At 37.2% G+C, this 15,150-nt stretch overlaps 2 protein-coding genes across 2 annotated transcripts in view; one reads left to right on the plus strand and one right to left on the minus strand.

Moving 5' to 3' along the window:
* Positions 1 to 15,150, plus strand: part of LOC309653811 (cyclin-Y-like protein 1) — a gene marked incomplete at its 5' end in the record, with an annotated part of 57,809 nt that overhangs the window by 32,359 nt on the left and 10,300 nt on the right. The window contains 5 exons of the mRNA XM_082478618.1: positions 462 to 536; positions 2,422 to 2,456; positions 8,507 to 8,607; positions 12,156 to 12,191; positions 14,393 to 14,444. Coding sequence (XP_082334744.1) covers positions 462 to 536; positions 2,422 to 2,456; positions 8,507 to 8,607; positions 12,156 to 12,191; positions 14,393 to 14,444 — 299 coding nt within the window. The remainder of the gene's footprint in view (positions 1 to 461; positions 537 to 2,421; positions 2,457 to 8,506; positions 8,608 to 12,155; positions 12,192 to 14,392; positions 14,445 to 15,150) is intronic.
* LOC309653812 (10 kDa heat shock protein, mitochondrial) lies at positions 5,397 to 5,705 on the minus strand (the record flags this gene model as incomplete). The annotated part of the gene is made up of 1 exon (XM_082478619.1): positions 5,397 to 5,705. The coding sequence occupies one exon, from the start codon at positions 5,703 to 5,705 to the stop codon at positions 5,397 to 5,399; it is 309 nt and encodes a 102-aa protein (XP_082334745.1).

The raw sequence follows: 15,150 nt of genomic DNA on the forward strand, positions 1-15,150 counted from the left end.
ACATTTGCCAAAAGCAACTCACTTCGTTTTGGCATATTTGATATATTGAGCTGGTATCTGACAGTAGTTGGCCACAGCATAACTTGCTTCTTGAGACTGTTCCTGGAATGTGCTAGTAATATCAGCTTTAAAAGAGGGTGACTGAATTTTTAATTGATAAATAGGAGGGGAGTCACATATATGATTCATCTAAAAATGGCATAGATTATTTAGGTGCAAGTTAAAGAAGTCTAAGACATAGCCATGGTTTTACTCCACATGTATGGAGAGTTTCTACAATTTTGCTGTTTCCCAATAGAATTTTTATATTGTGCCTTTACTAAAATTGCCTTTTTGTCATTACTAAAAGCTCTTCTCAAGACTATTAATAAGTGGTTTCAATCAATGTGTAGCTATCTTTAAAATCATGTATTTTTCTACTCAACTAAATCACCACACCTTTTTCTCTTCTTCCTATACAGACTTAGCTTTGGAACCAAACCCTTCTGACCACCCAAGGGCAAGCACCATTTTTCCGAGCAAATCTCAAACAGATGGTAAGGCAATGCTTTTTTTTCCCTGAGAAAAAGAGTGAAAACTGTTTTTGTTTTGTGTATTATAGGAGGTATTTAGAAAAACTCTTACAGTGGTTTAAATGTTTCACTTTTTTATGTATTCACTTGTCTTATTTTAATATGTTGATGATACAGTTTCCTTTAGTTGTCAGTGTTTTAGGGAGGAGAACACTTAGACTATCTGTTTATACATTTTGCCACCTCTTTATCAACATAGTCAACTGGCCACATGATTTAGATGTGGTCTATTTCTCCATGCTACTTTGTCCTTTTCCCCTTGCTCCGAAGAGCACATATGTTAAAGACAAATGATAGGGTTTAGGTCACAGTTAGGTTTTCATTTGGTCAAATCAGAAAAATCAGTTGTTATATGTGGGAATTGAGCCTTGTGATTTTGGCCCTGTTTTACACAGTGTTCAACCAGACGAGCCTATCTCACATCCAGATTTATGCTACTCAGAACTTTTAAGCTATTCAAAACTTTCTCATCCTAATGTAGTGCTGTGCCAGGGTAATAAGAGCAACATGCCATATGGGGTTTTCCAGAAGATTATCCTCAGCATGTGAAACTCATATACATTTCCTGTGTCCTCCTTGTTTTAAGATGAGAATCAGAACCGTAGAATTTTTTGCACTCCTGCTTGCCTGCTTGTCTTCCTGAATGTTATGTTAAATCCTAGTTTATTTGCTAAAAAGCCATACGTGACCAAGTTTTTCAGTTGATTACGAGAGCAGGAATACAAGAAGTGAACATTCCATAATATTTAAAGTGATGCAGCACAATAAAAAACGGAGGTTTGGTTTTTTGTTGTTGTTGTTTTGCTTTTGGTTTTTTTCCGTTAGATCACTGGTTTTTATAAAAGGATATAACTCAGGAACAGCCAGATGGAAGAGATGCATAGGGCCAGGCATGGGGACAGGGCACAGAGCTTTGATGCCCTCTGCAAGGGTACTACATGCTCACCAACCTGGAAGCTCCTGGGGTTTCTAACTTGCATTTTTCTAGTGTGTGTACTTGAGCCACTCATTTCTGGTTAGGATTGCTCTATTTCTCAGTTTCTTCCAGAGCCATGAGCTGCTCACATGTAGAGGGGCTCTGGAGACAGTAAAAGAAAAGCTGTCCCATGCCTGTCTCTCTCTTCAGCCTTAAGGAATCCGTGCCTGTGATGCCTGTCTGGAGTTAAAGGAGGCAATGTGAGCAAGAGTGTGGCCTAAGACCCTCTTCAGGCTTTTATTCTTCTGGCCTTTGTTGGAGCAAAACCGTTTTGTGTGCTGTAGATATGTTCATTTAGGTCAGCACACTCATTTTAAAATTTACGTTTAACATAGGTTACTTTCCAGTTGTGTATTTTTTCAGTAAGGTATTTGAGTAGGTTACCATTAAGTGGTTCAGGATGCTTCCAGAGATCCTGGTGCGTTCGGAGACGAGTGCCTGGCCAGAAACTGGTTCTTAGAGTCGTCATCTGTAGATTGTGGTAATTAAAGTAAGCTGTGTGTAAATGAAGACTGAGAAAATACTCCTGGCTAGTAGTTCAGCTATGCAGCAGGTACATTTTTTTATTAGCTAAGTTTCTCACCTGGCCTGATTTGCTTTGTCCTTTTCTTTTGTAAATGGGGAGTCTTTCATTTGTGCCTAATACAGAATATCTATTAGGTCAAAAAAGTGAAACTAAGTTTTTAGATTTTATTTATAGGACTCATCTTGCTGGGTGATTTAAATTATATATTTTGTTGGAAATTATTTTAAAAAATAGAATGGAATTCTATCTCATTGTGTTATTGGTAATCCATCAGATAATTAGTGACTACTTTTATTTTTCTATGGCATTTGTATCAGAATTCATCAGTTAATTTTTTTTATTCTTAGTGCGGGAAAAGAGGAGGAGCAACCATTTAAACCATGTAAGTAAACAGTTGAAAAGTTAAGAAATTAATAGTTTGAATTAAAAATATGTCTGCCATGATTCCTAAAAATATGATGGATCCAATACTGTTAGCATGGACCTCTTTTTTGTAGATTTTCTAAATCTCTATTTTCCTAATTATCAAATGTATTCAGGAAAGTCTTTGACTTAGTAGTGCCCATTTTTTAAGGGTTCTGACATTTACGTTAAATTTCACTAATACGGTTGTAGTATAAAGATCTGCCTTAAATTCTTTTGCCTTATTTTTTTGATCTTATTTTTTAACCAAAGTAATAAAAGTATAACAGGTAAGTTAATTTTTAGCACTGTCCATTGACTTCTTGTCATAGCAGGTGAAAGCTGAGCTTCTTCGCTCCACCATGACGTTATTTCCCTCCCTGTGTTCCCTCAACATGTATCAGTTTTTATTAAATCAGAATCAATGTTTACATTACTACGACTCTGCAAATATTGTGCATTGCTGAGCCATATAGTTCTCTGACTGTGCCTCCTCCTTGTACACCCTTCATTCTTTTTCTTAAATATTAATGAAATTGGAGCACTTCTGCACTTCTCTAGGATAACCCAATCCCCCTTTTCCTAGCCAACGTGATCTCACACAGCCAAATGCAGTAAGTAGCTCCCTGCCCGGTCTCCCTGCTTTCACATTCTTCATTTTTTCTGTGGAATTAATTTCCTGACTATATTCACTTGCCTGTTTTCTAACAGCTATTTTTTTCCCCAAATGTTTTAACATTTGTCACATGCCTATGAAAACTATTTTCCGTCTACTAAGCCACATCTGTTCCATTTTTTTCTTGGAGACACTTTGCCCCAATCTTTTGTCTTCCTACTCCCATATAGACTAGTGTTCCCCTAGGCCTGCTCTATGCCTCTTTTCCTGGGATATCTGTGTGAAGTCATCTGGGATCTCACATAACTCTGCTCTCTTATGTTGGATCCCCTATGTCCTAGATTCTGTTTCCCTCTTGTCTTGTTATACTTCCTTGTTTTACTGGAGCACATTTTCCTGGGAAAAGGGCACATGGGCAGAAAGTTTAGAGAGATCTAGCCTCTCTGAAACTCCTTCTATTTGATAAAGTATAGAATTCTCAGTTGAAACTAATTTTTGCCGTTCTAAAGACATTTCCCTCTCATCTTCTCATTTACACTGTTGCTCTTAAACCTGTTGACATTGTATGGTACATTGTACATGACCGATTTTAGTCATTTTCCCCCATCCCTTCCTTCTCGGGAACCTTTTAGTACCTTCCCTCTCCCTGGGATTTTGAAATTTCATAATTTGGTTTGGTATAGACCTTTTTGGTGTGTTTCTTTGATATTCTGTTTTTTTCTTCCAGGTTCCTATTATTCAGATGTTGGAAGTCTTAGACTTACCAGATCGCTAACTTTTTTCCCCTCCTGCTTTGCATTTTGTCTTTTTGTCCTGCTTCCTGGAGATTTCCTTGACTGTGCTCTAATCCTTCTATTGAATATATTGTTTTGTCTACCTTATTTTCAATTTATAGAGTTCTCTTATATCCTGTCATTCTTTTTTTCACTGATGCAATTTCAAGTTTTCATTTGCTCCTGAGTTTTTATCACTCCCATCAATTCCTTCTTCCCGTTTTGTTTTGTTTTTTTTTAAAGCGTCCTTATATTTTATTTTATTTATTTATTTTTTGGCTGCATTGGGTCTTGGTTTCTGCACGTGGGCTTTCTCTGGTTGCGGTGAGCTGGGCCTACTCTTTGTTGGGTGCGTGGGCTTCTCATTGCAGTGGCTTCTCTTGTTGCGGAGCACAGGCTCTAGGGCGTGCGGGCTTCAGTAGTTGCGGCTCATGGGCTCTAGAGCGCAGGCTCAGTAGTTGTGGCGCATGGGCTCAGTTGCTCTGTGGTATGTGGGATCTTTCTGGGCCAGGGCTCGAACCCGTGTCCCCTGCATTGGCAGGCGGATTCTTAACCACTGCGCCACCAGGGAAGTCCCATTCCTTCTTCCTGTTTTCATCTCTTACTTGTTGGGGGCTTCCCTCAAACGTGTGATGGTCCTTGGCTGTCTGTTAAGATCTAATTGGAAGCATCACTTGGACAACTCGTTAACTGATGGGCCTCACTGCAAGGATTTGGGGACCACGCCTCTGAACTCTGAGCCTGCCTTGGGTTCTGTAAGACAAACTGGTTTTCTTGTTCCTGTCCTAGTCAGCCTCTGTAGGTACCAAGGTTGTGCTTCCTCTGTTCTGCCATGTCAGTTACCACTCCTTTATCTAGTCTTTTCACCTTTCAAACATTAAAAATCATCTGCTGTTTATCCTGTCTTATGTATAGCTTTTTTAAAAAATGCCTTTAATTCTAATGAGATGATATCTGAAAGAAGGGGGAGAGGAAATAGATTTGTGGTCAGTCTACTCAAACTTAGATTTATTCTTTGAATATAGGTTCTGAGTTTGAAGTTTAATGCAATATAATTAACGATATTAATTCAGACAATATTTTTGATTATACCTATAATTAGAATATTATACTTTTCTACTAAGGCCTTGAGTATGAATTCTATTCAAACCACTCACCCTACCATATTGTCCATTAATGTGCAACATAGATGGAGTATTACAGACTTTTCAGTGAAAGTCATTGATTCTTAATAAACGTATCCAAAACTTGTGAAAAGGGGGAAGAAAAAAGTGAACTTCAGCTTTATTCTCTCTCTTTTTTTTTTTTTTTTCATTTATATACTTTTATTTGGGAATGTTTAAATCAATACAGAGAAAACGAAATTTCAGAGACAATGAATATCATTAGTTTGGATATCATTACTTTATTATAAAAGAAACACGGAAATTATTTACAGGATGAAAGATTTCAGAACTTCAGTGGCAGCTTCACGTGATGCCATTGGGGGAACGGGCAGCTTCACGTGATGCCATTTCAATAGTGACTTATTTTAGTCGACATATTTTCCAAGAATGTCACCATCTCTAAATAAGAAATAATCCTTGTCATCTAGAACTACTTTGGTGCCTCCATATTCTGGGAGAAGAACTTTATCTCCAACTTTCACACTAACTGGTTGAATCTCTCCACCCTTTCCTTTAGAGCCTGATCCAACAGCTACTACCATTGCTTGCAATACTTTTCCTTGCGATTTTTCTGGAAGCATAATGCCTCCTTTGGTTACAACTTCGGGTGCACTTCTTTCAACTAATACTCGGTCAAAGAGGGGAAGAAACTTTCTAAATGCCTGTCCTGCCATGACTCGGGTTGCCGCACTTCGTACTCTCGCTCTCTCCAGCTTTATTCTTTTAATGGGTTAAAATCAGAGGCGGTAGGCACAATGGGAGGAGTCATTGGGTGCGGGCAGGATTTCAACAGGTACTTGACCTTTAATGATAAGCTTTGAGGGTTGTTACTTACTAGCCTCCTAGGTATGATTATTTTCTAGTCTTCACCATTAAACCTGCAGTCTACTAAGCAACCTTTCCCCTTATAAAGATTGTAAAAGTCCATGTATTTTGTCCTTAGTGCTGAATGAAGATAAATACTCTTCTTCAGTGACCAATTGAAATAATACCTATGAACATTAAACTGTCAGTAGTGTTTTTTGCTACTTGTTTTTTTTTTTTTTTGTATTTGCATTTTATACCCTTATGTGTGTCAGTGCAGCTTATTGAGGTTGTGAGCCAGCAATGGTAAAGCTTTAATCATAAGGGACAGTTATCTTAAATTTTCAAGCAAGATGAGAGGAAAGTAATCTGCTGGCAGCTAACATATCTAGGCTTTGCTCAGAGGCTTCAATTCTGCCATCCTTTAGTGAACACTAGATGCTGGAAAGTTTGAATAGTTTCAGGAGTAGGCCTGTGGAAGTGTTTCTTTTGTAGGATCGAGCCAGTAGACTGTAAGTTGCTGATACAACTTAAATGAGCCCCCATAGGATTATAGAGCACATCTAATTAAAAATTTTAAATGTTTTAGCAGTAATATTTCCAAAGACAAATCAATATACATTCATAATAGGAAAAAAAGTTTTTAATAGAGGAAAACAGGATAAATAGCACCCAAAGCTCTACCAACTAGTCTATATTTTGGTACATTTCCTTACTATTTTTATTCCCCTCATATATATAGATTTTTGGTCAGAATTGACTTTTATTACGTGTAGTGTATGTCATATTATACCCTAATAGTAGTGACCTTAAAAGATAACCTGCTTCGTTTAGAATCAAAGTATTTGAATGAGTGAATTTTCATTTTTCATGCTGTATCTGTTTTTTGAGATTCTAAAATTACACATTAACCAAATAGCTTAAGGACCATATCAGAGTTTTAGTTTAAAACATTTCTAGCTTGAAGGAGAAATTAGTCTTCCAAATAGTGATACTGTTTCAAATATGTTACATCTAGAACTTTTTGTTAATAAGGAATAAGTGGCTTTGCATAAAGCATCTGAAACAAGCAAAATGGTGTTTTATATATGCCATTTGGATATTTCTGATTATTGGATACTGGCAATTTTTATTTAAATGCTCTGTATTTTAAAAAGCATCAACTAGATTTTCTCCCTGCCTCACCTTTCATGTATTTGTGGAGGACATTGATGGGAGAGTGTGACAGCATGGTGAAAACTATTTTATATGAATAGGAGGAAGGAAGGCTCATCTGAATTAGTAAACAAACAAAAACCAAAACCAAAACCCAGCTTTAAAATTGTTCGTATTCTGTGGTATTAAAGAATGCTACTCTTCCTTCCAGTGGCTTTCAGTGATTGGGATTTGGTTATTGGCCTTACTTTAAGGAAGAGAGTTGTCCTAACATAGTTTAGGCCATTTTAGTATTTGACTATTGCCGTGTTCATGGGCTCTTCACAAATAAATGGATACTTCTAAAGTGTTTTAAAGATAGTTCATTCTCTAGAGGGTCTCAAAAAGTTCTTTGTCACCTATCCAACACCACTGTAGATAAATTCTCACGAATTTGTACCTTTAGTAAGATTTACCTCCAGTTGTAACTGATCTTAAATAATTTCTCAAACACTTGTCGAATCCTAATTTGTCCCAGATTCTGTGCTCAGTAGCTGGAGGTAGGAGAAGAATCTTCCTAACCTGGAGAAGCTTGTTTACTTAAGAGGGTGGTACTATGCAAGCAGCTGAGACCATGGAACAGTTGGTAAATTAGATGTGTGAGTGTGCAGAAAGTGAGAAGTTTTGTGGTGTGCCTGCTGGCAAAGGGATCCTAGAGGCAGATGGGGTCAAGCTTGCTGGGACAGGAGGAAGAAAAAGGCATTGCAGGCAGAGAGCAGCATGGGTGAGGCAGGAGTGTCAAATAACACGTAGAACAGAATTAGTACAATTTTGAAATGAATGGCAAGTATTCTCTGAGGTTCTCACTTGAGTAATGTAATGGCAGTCTTACTTAAACATGAAGTGAGAAGTTAAATTCTCAGAGTTGTTTTATCCGTTTTTTTTGGATGCGAGAGAATCTTTAAGCAGTACCTTTTTGTCCTCCAGATAAGGAAATTGAGGCCCAGAGAGACTTATGGCCCCCAGCTTTTTAGTGATAGAGCAGCCCTGGCATGCCCAGCCTCTGATTGGAAAACGTTTGTTTCGTCACACTGTCTCCTGAACATTTATTATTGGTGTTCATTTACTGCAGTGAAATGCTCCTACATCGGTATTATATAAAGCATTACGTTTTATTGTAGTAAATGAATAGAAATAGGAAATCTCAGCTGCATTTCATTGCTTAAGGAAAAAACCCTGAAATCTTATTCTAAACTTTTTACATTATTATAAAGGTAATTTATAATAGGTGCTTGCCAGGTTTGATTATAGGTACTATATCAAGGCAGCATTTTAGAACCCATTTCTCAAAGCTCGTCTGTGGAAGTCAGAGTATAGAGGTTTCCCATAGAGCTGCACATGATATCACACTCAGGCAGTTCATGGAGTGTAAGAAAAATCTTAATGCTTTATCGTTTGACATTTTAACCGAGGAAAAACACACACTTGATAGGTTTAACTTACTGTGACATTTTCTTCTATTTCCCTTCCCCTTCAGGTATCTCCAGGGCAGCTTACTAAAAAGTATAGCTCATGCTCAACAATATTTCTAGATGACAGCACGGTCAGCCAGCCTAATCTTAGAACCACAGTAAAATGGTGAGTACAAGTAGGTTGCCAAGGGCTGAGTGACAGACCCCCTTATCGCTAAAAGCATCCTAGCCATACATAAGTTCATTCATTTGAATTGTCCTTTTCAGTGATCAGGTTAAAAAACTGGTGTCAACTATAGATTGATTTCAAGGACCTAAATATGAATTTTCAGTTTCCATTTTAATCTTAGAGCGCATGATAGAAGGGAAAGTCAGTTAGCAAATAAGAAATCCCAGAAAAAGTATAAATCTTTATTTGACGCGTTTCTGTTGCTAAGCCATTGTTGAACACAGTGAGAAAGAGAGGTGCTTTTGATTGGCTGTTTCTAGAGACAATTATTACTGTATGAGTTGTAGTCCTCAAACAACGTGCACTACTTTGGAAGCTGCTCTTAGAAGAAGGAACAGCTTGTCCCCTGCTGGCACCAAAGCGAATCTGCATTTAAATTTAATTGGAGTTTGTCAGATTTATCCCACTGTGCTTTTTTTTTTTTCCTGCACTCTTTCTGTATGAAATTTTACTTCTCCTTCCTGTCCCCCAAAGAGGGGGAGAATATATCAAACCAGTCTTAAGAAATACACACTCAAGCTTAATTTCTTTGTAGATGAAATTTGTTCAACTGAGGTTTTAACTTAATAGACACATTTAAGTTTTGTTTATATATATATATCTCCAACACACTGTATCACTCACAGCAGAGAACAATAAAAGAGGTGAGGTTTCGGAAACATGGCTGTGGTCAGGCTTATACTTAAGGAGACACGAACAGTGTCATGATGATGGAAACTATTCTTTAATTTCTGGGAGCACCTCATAGTCCACAATTGGAGATGCACTTTCAAAACACCCTAATGATGAACCTTTCAAGCTTATTTAAGAGAAAAAAACCAAACGGGATGCAGAGCTTCTTGCCTCCTCCCTCGCGGTTGTCCACGAAACATTAACATCTCCTTAGGATATGAATGTTGATTTTCCAGAACACAGTTTGGGAAATGCTATTTGAAAATATTAATGTCCTTATCCTTAATTTTATTTGTTGTCTTAATTTTATAAGCTAATTGTATTTTTAATTGGTTTTTAATGTGCCAGCTTTTTTTTTAGCTATTTAAATTATCAGTAACTTCTACTTTAATTAAAGACAGCAAGTTCACAGTCATAATAATGTAACTTTCCTCTCTTGCTTACAATAATAGTTGCAGTCAAGTCATGTTTCAGCAAAAACTGAGCCCCATCTCTAAAGTCCTGAGTTTGGGCACTTATCACATAATCACTCAATGTTTTTCTTCAGCCAAGACACTGAATCTGTGGGTACAAAAACCACTCTACTTTGGCTAGAGTCGCAGCTTCTTTTGAATTCAAAAGAGTCTGATGTCCAGTATATAATTCAAAAGTACTTTGAAAGTAAACCTTGCTCAGGGACTTCCCTGGTGGTGTAGTGGTTTAAGAATCTGCCTGCCAACGCAGGTGACACAGGTTCGAGCCCTGGTCTGGGAAGATCCCACATGCCGCAGAGCAATTAAACCCGTGCGCCACAACTACTGAGCCTGTGCCGTAGAGCCCGCGAGCCACAACTACTGAGCCCGTGTGCAACTACTGAAGCCCACGCACCTAGAGCCCGTGCCGTGCAACAAGAGAAGCCACCACAGTGAGAAGGCCGCGCACCACGACAAAGAGCAGCCCCCGCTCTTGGCAACTAGAGAAAGCCCGCGCGCAGTAACAAAGACCCCATGCATCCCAAATTAAGTAAAATTAAATAAAATTAAAAAAAAAAAAAAAGATTTACCTTGCTCAGACAAGAAGGTTTCATCCTTTTTTTTCCCGACCTAGTCTAATTTTTGGAAGTACAGTAAATTTTAATTTGCTCTCATGAAGTTTTAGAAATGATCATTCATCACATTCATTATTGGTGAAATAAAGGTTTACTGAGAAAATTAATAGGGCCAATTGGCTTTTAGGAATGATTTTGAAAATGTTTATCATGGGGTTAGTTTTCAGTGGGGTAGCTCTTCTCAGTGGGGTAGGTGAGCCTTATTAGAATCACTTATGCAACTTTTCAAGATATATGTTTCTGGATGCACAAAGTCCACCCGCCTGCCCCCGCCTCCAAGACACAGTGTCTGTGTGTCTGTCTGTCTGTCTGTCTCTCTCTCACCCACGCACACACACCTGTTGACAAGATGGGGAATGATGTGAAGCATGATTATATGGACAAAAGCATCCCGAGTGATTCTCCGATCTTAACCCTAACTCATTCATCCCTAAACTTTGCTGCACGCTGCAGTCATCTGGGGATGTTTAAAAACAGTCCTGATGCCCAAGTCATACCCAGTGCCGGTTAAATCAGAACATCTTGAAGCAGAAGCCAGGCAGTTTTTAAAGCTTCTCAGATGATCCCAGTGTGCAGCTGAGCTTGGGAGCCACTATTTGGTTAGAGGGCAGGAGAAAGAGAACTGCTTCTGATAATTAGTGGGACCTTAGGTAAGTCAGTTTTAAGCCTTGGTTCCCTTATCTGTAAAATGGGTGGTTTAATTAAATGTCATCTACGGTTCAGTGGTCCTTTCCATCATAAAACTTCTAATGCTGTGATTTTAAAATCAATTTGAAGATGAAACTTGGAAGCACTATAGAAGTATCCATCTTTGATGCTAACGGTGTTACAGGCCTTTATACAAGTGCTAAGATTCTATAGACCTATTCTAAAATTCAGATTTGCCTTCCCTCAATTATTTTGAGTTTCATTTTAGACACTGAGAACAAAGGGGAGCATATAACTTAACCAGAGAACCCCTTTGTTGCCTAATATACAACATCTGTGAATAACTTAGGAATATAGTAACTTAAAAAAGACTACCTAAGGACTTGTATCTATCTGTTCGTTAATACTTTATTTAAAATAATTTGGAAATACCTGTCATTAATAGGATACTGTGTAGTATTATGCTGTCTTATTAGCACTGCTTATTTCAGGATAGCTAGACCTATCATCAGTTTTGTGGCTATAAAATTTTGCTATTAAATTTTCTAATAATTATGTAAAAGTGATTTGAAATCATTTTGGTATAGAGCACTTTTATTATTTACTTTTAGGGAAATAATGGAAAACGGATGGGTAGGTGGATAGCGAACTAAATCAACTGAAATGCAGGGGCTAACAAAACAACCACACACACACACACACACCCCCACACACAAACTACTATATGGCTTAAATTTAAGCATGTGTATAGATAGATATAACTTGTACAGGACAGAAGGTTTTGTGGGTAGAAGGACAAATGACAGGGGACATATGTAATAATTTATATATTATAATAATCAACCAAAACATGCCTTCTAACAGCATATCTAGCATTTTGGGTCTCCTAATTTTGCTAAAAGCTGAAGAACCTAAAACAAGGGGGAAAGCACCCATGTGGTACTGTTCTGAATTCGAGGATTTCGGGGCCACTGGGCCTCTGGAAGGTCTTCCCTCCTTGCTAACCCCTTTTTAAAAATGTCTTCAGGCCTGATATGATAAAAATCAGTGATGACAATGTATTTTTTTTCCTCCACAGTATGACCTTAGCAATATATTACCACATCAAGAACAGGTGAGCTCTTTTGAAACCTATCTTGTTATTCCAGCTAATTAATTTACAAGGTATCAAGTTTAGTGTTAGGTAATAACTATAGATGTTACTGGCATAAGCTTTTATTATTAGAGTGCTTTTATTACAATATAGAAGTGAATCATTTATTTTTCTCTTAGGACCCTTAATTCTTAGGTTACTGAGCATCCCAAAGAGTATTTGTTTATATGGGTTATATTGATAATTTACTGTATTAGAAATTGAAATTGAGAATTTAAAAAATTAAATTCATTGTATATTAAAACAGGGTGTGCCTTAGCACTACTGAAATTTTGAGCTAGATAATGCTTTGTTGTGGGGTGTCGTCCTGTGTGTTATAGGATATATAGCAGCACCCTTGGCCTCTACTCACTAGATGCCAGTAGCACCTTCTTCCCTCCACATTACGACAACCAAAACTGTCTCCAGCCATGGCCAGAAGTCCCCTGGGGGACGAAATCACCCCTGATTGGGAACCCCAGTGTTCAACATAAATCATTTTTTTTAATGAAAAATAACTATTTTCCACAACAAAAAATATTGAGAGAAAAGTATCTCCTCAATAGAAGACAGCTGATTCTCATATCTATTCTGTCTTCAGTCATTTGTTTTGAAGAAACAATATGAAGAAGATCCAGCCTCTTGCAGATATATAGTTGGAAAAAGGTGTATTTTTAAAGCCTTCAGATAATTTGGTATATTCTTTGATACTGTACCAAAAGTCTGCATGTGCTAGTTTCTTAAATTAGTTAAAATGGAATTCTAAATCATATCAATGAACTTGTAATAAATACTATGTTAAATTAATACCCATTGATCTGTCATGCATACTGAGTAGATCTTTTTACCTGTACCTGACTTTATAATATTATACATTGGTCATTTGGAAAGTATTGGTTCACATTTCTTTAGACAGTGTCAAAAACTCACTTTTGTTAGTATCACCACCAGTCTTACCAGAAAAGTCTTTTAAGTGTTGAGAAGTTGTCAAGTTCACAATCGAAGGTAGAAGTTTTCCAAAACTCCTGATATTTTTAGCTTGATGGCTTGAATTTTATCATTGGCAACAAATAACTTTAGAGTTATTTTCCTTGAAGTGACAGGCTCACTTTGTTCATTTTTGAAAGAATGACTGTGTCAGTTGTACATTCAAATAACGATGGTGTTCGATGAAAAAAGTGTTTCAAATAAAGATGGTGTTCTATGAAAAAAATGACTTACCGCCAAGTCACAAGTGCTTTTCCTTAACACAGCCATATTTCAGTATGTAAAAGTGCTTAATGCATACTTTCCACTTATTCAGAATATTAAAAAGAAGGACCAAGGTTTAAGAACACTATTAATTTTTACTCTTTTATCAAGGATGTTCTTCAAGCAGATTTTTTAACTGCAAGTGGCAGTGAATAATTGAATGACTTCTAATTCAGTTTGGTACCACTGCCTTGATTCATGCTCAGAAACCAGCAGTTTTACCCACTTTTGCTTTTATACATCCATAGCAAATGTCACACAATGTGAAGGGCAGGTAGTGTCTTAGTATTCTTATAAAAGCAGTTTTGACCTCTTGGGCCTCCTGAAGGAGGGGATAGGGGAGAATCCCAGAGGCCTGCAGACCACATTTAGAGAACCGCTGTTCAAATGAGCGCAGTGTATTAGTGTGGTGAAATTTTAAATTAAAAAGCCTGGTTTCTTTTAAAATAAAAAGACAATTACATTTTTAACTCAAACTATTTAAAAGAGACAAGAAGAAATACACAATAAGGATATAAAGAACTAAAGAGAAAAAAACGGGAAAAAACCATGAATCTCATATTCACATTGATTGAAGTGAGAAGAATTTATTGCCCACCACCACTGCTTCATAAAATGTTCTTGCATATTCCAGTGTGAGGTTAGAGGGGTGAAAATATATTGGTTTACTAGCATTGCCTGTTAGGGAGGGTCAGTGCTTATAGAGGCAACTCTGGCTGGTTGTTGTAGAAAAGGTTTCACAGAACTTGATGTGCTGAGTAAAAATAGGTCAGGAAACCTTTCTAAGGGTGGAATCCAGGAGAAGAATTTATAAAACTGTTTGCTTCGTTGAAGGTTAAGCTTCCTCTACCCCTCTCTCTACTCCTAGCCGATATTTTACTAAGATAGTAAGTCCTGAATTAATTTTTTAAATGCACATTCTTATTTTATAGAGTTGCAGATAGATCCTTGGATATTTTTGATGAGAGATTACATCCACTCACAGTAAGTGTCAGTTTTATTGAAGTGGTATTTTTCTCTTATACAGTTGTGTTTATTTCATGCTGATTTGCTTTGAAATTAATTACTAGAAGAAAATTACTTCCTCCAGCTCGAAGTCAAATTCATCTTCCTTTAAGTCTTCTTCCCCACGCCATGTTGTGTCTAGTCATTTTCCCGAAGGCGTGTTGTATAAGGGGTTGATGGATATGAACCGAGTTGCACTTTGTGTGAATAGTGAGCAGGTAAGTAAACATACCCAAGTAACAGAAAATGTATCTTTTTAAAGGATGATGTTCCATAGCATCAAACAATATAAATATTTGTAAATAAACCTAATATGATAAGGCCTCTAAGAAGAAAATTAGAAAACTGTTTACATTTTAAACGAATTAAAATGACAAAGTTTTAAAATTCACTTCTCCGGGTGCTCTGTGGCCACACGTGGCTGGCGACTGCTGTACAGGACAGCACATTCTTAGAGCCTTATGGTTACAGGACACTGGAAATGTGTTTTCAAAGTTGACTACAGAAAAGTATGACATATGGTGATCAGCAAGACTTTTGAGCCTAAAAGTATTGGGTTGGCCAAAAAGTTTGTTTGGTTAGTGAATATATTGTTCAATAAAATGCTTGGTGAAAATGAAAACTGTGTCTTTTATTTTTACTTAAAACCAAATGAACTTTTTGGCCAACCCAATAGTTTACATTT

This window comes from Balaenoptera physalus (genome assembly GCF_965194825.1).
Source record: "Balaenoptera physalus genome assembly, contig: HAP1_SCAFFOLD_1222, whole genome shotgun sequence".
NCBI classification, from domain to species: domain Eukaryota; kingdom Metazoa; phylum Chordata; class Mammalia; order Artiodactyla; family Balaenopteridae; genus Balaenoptera; species Balaenoptera physalus.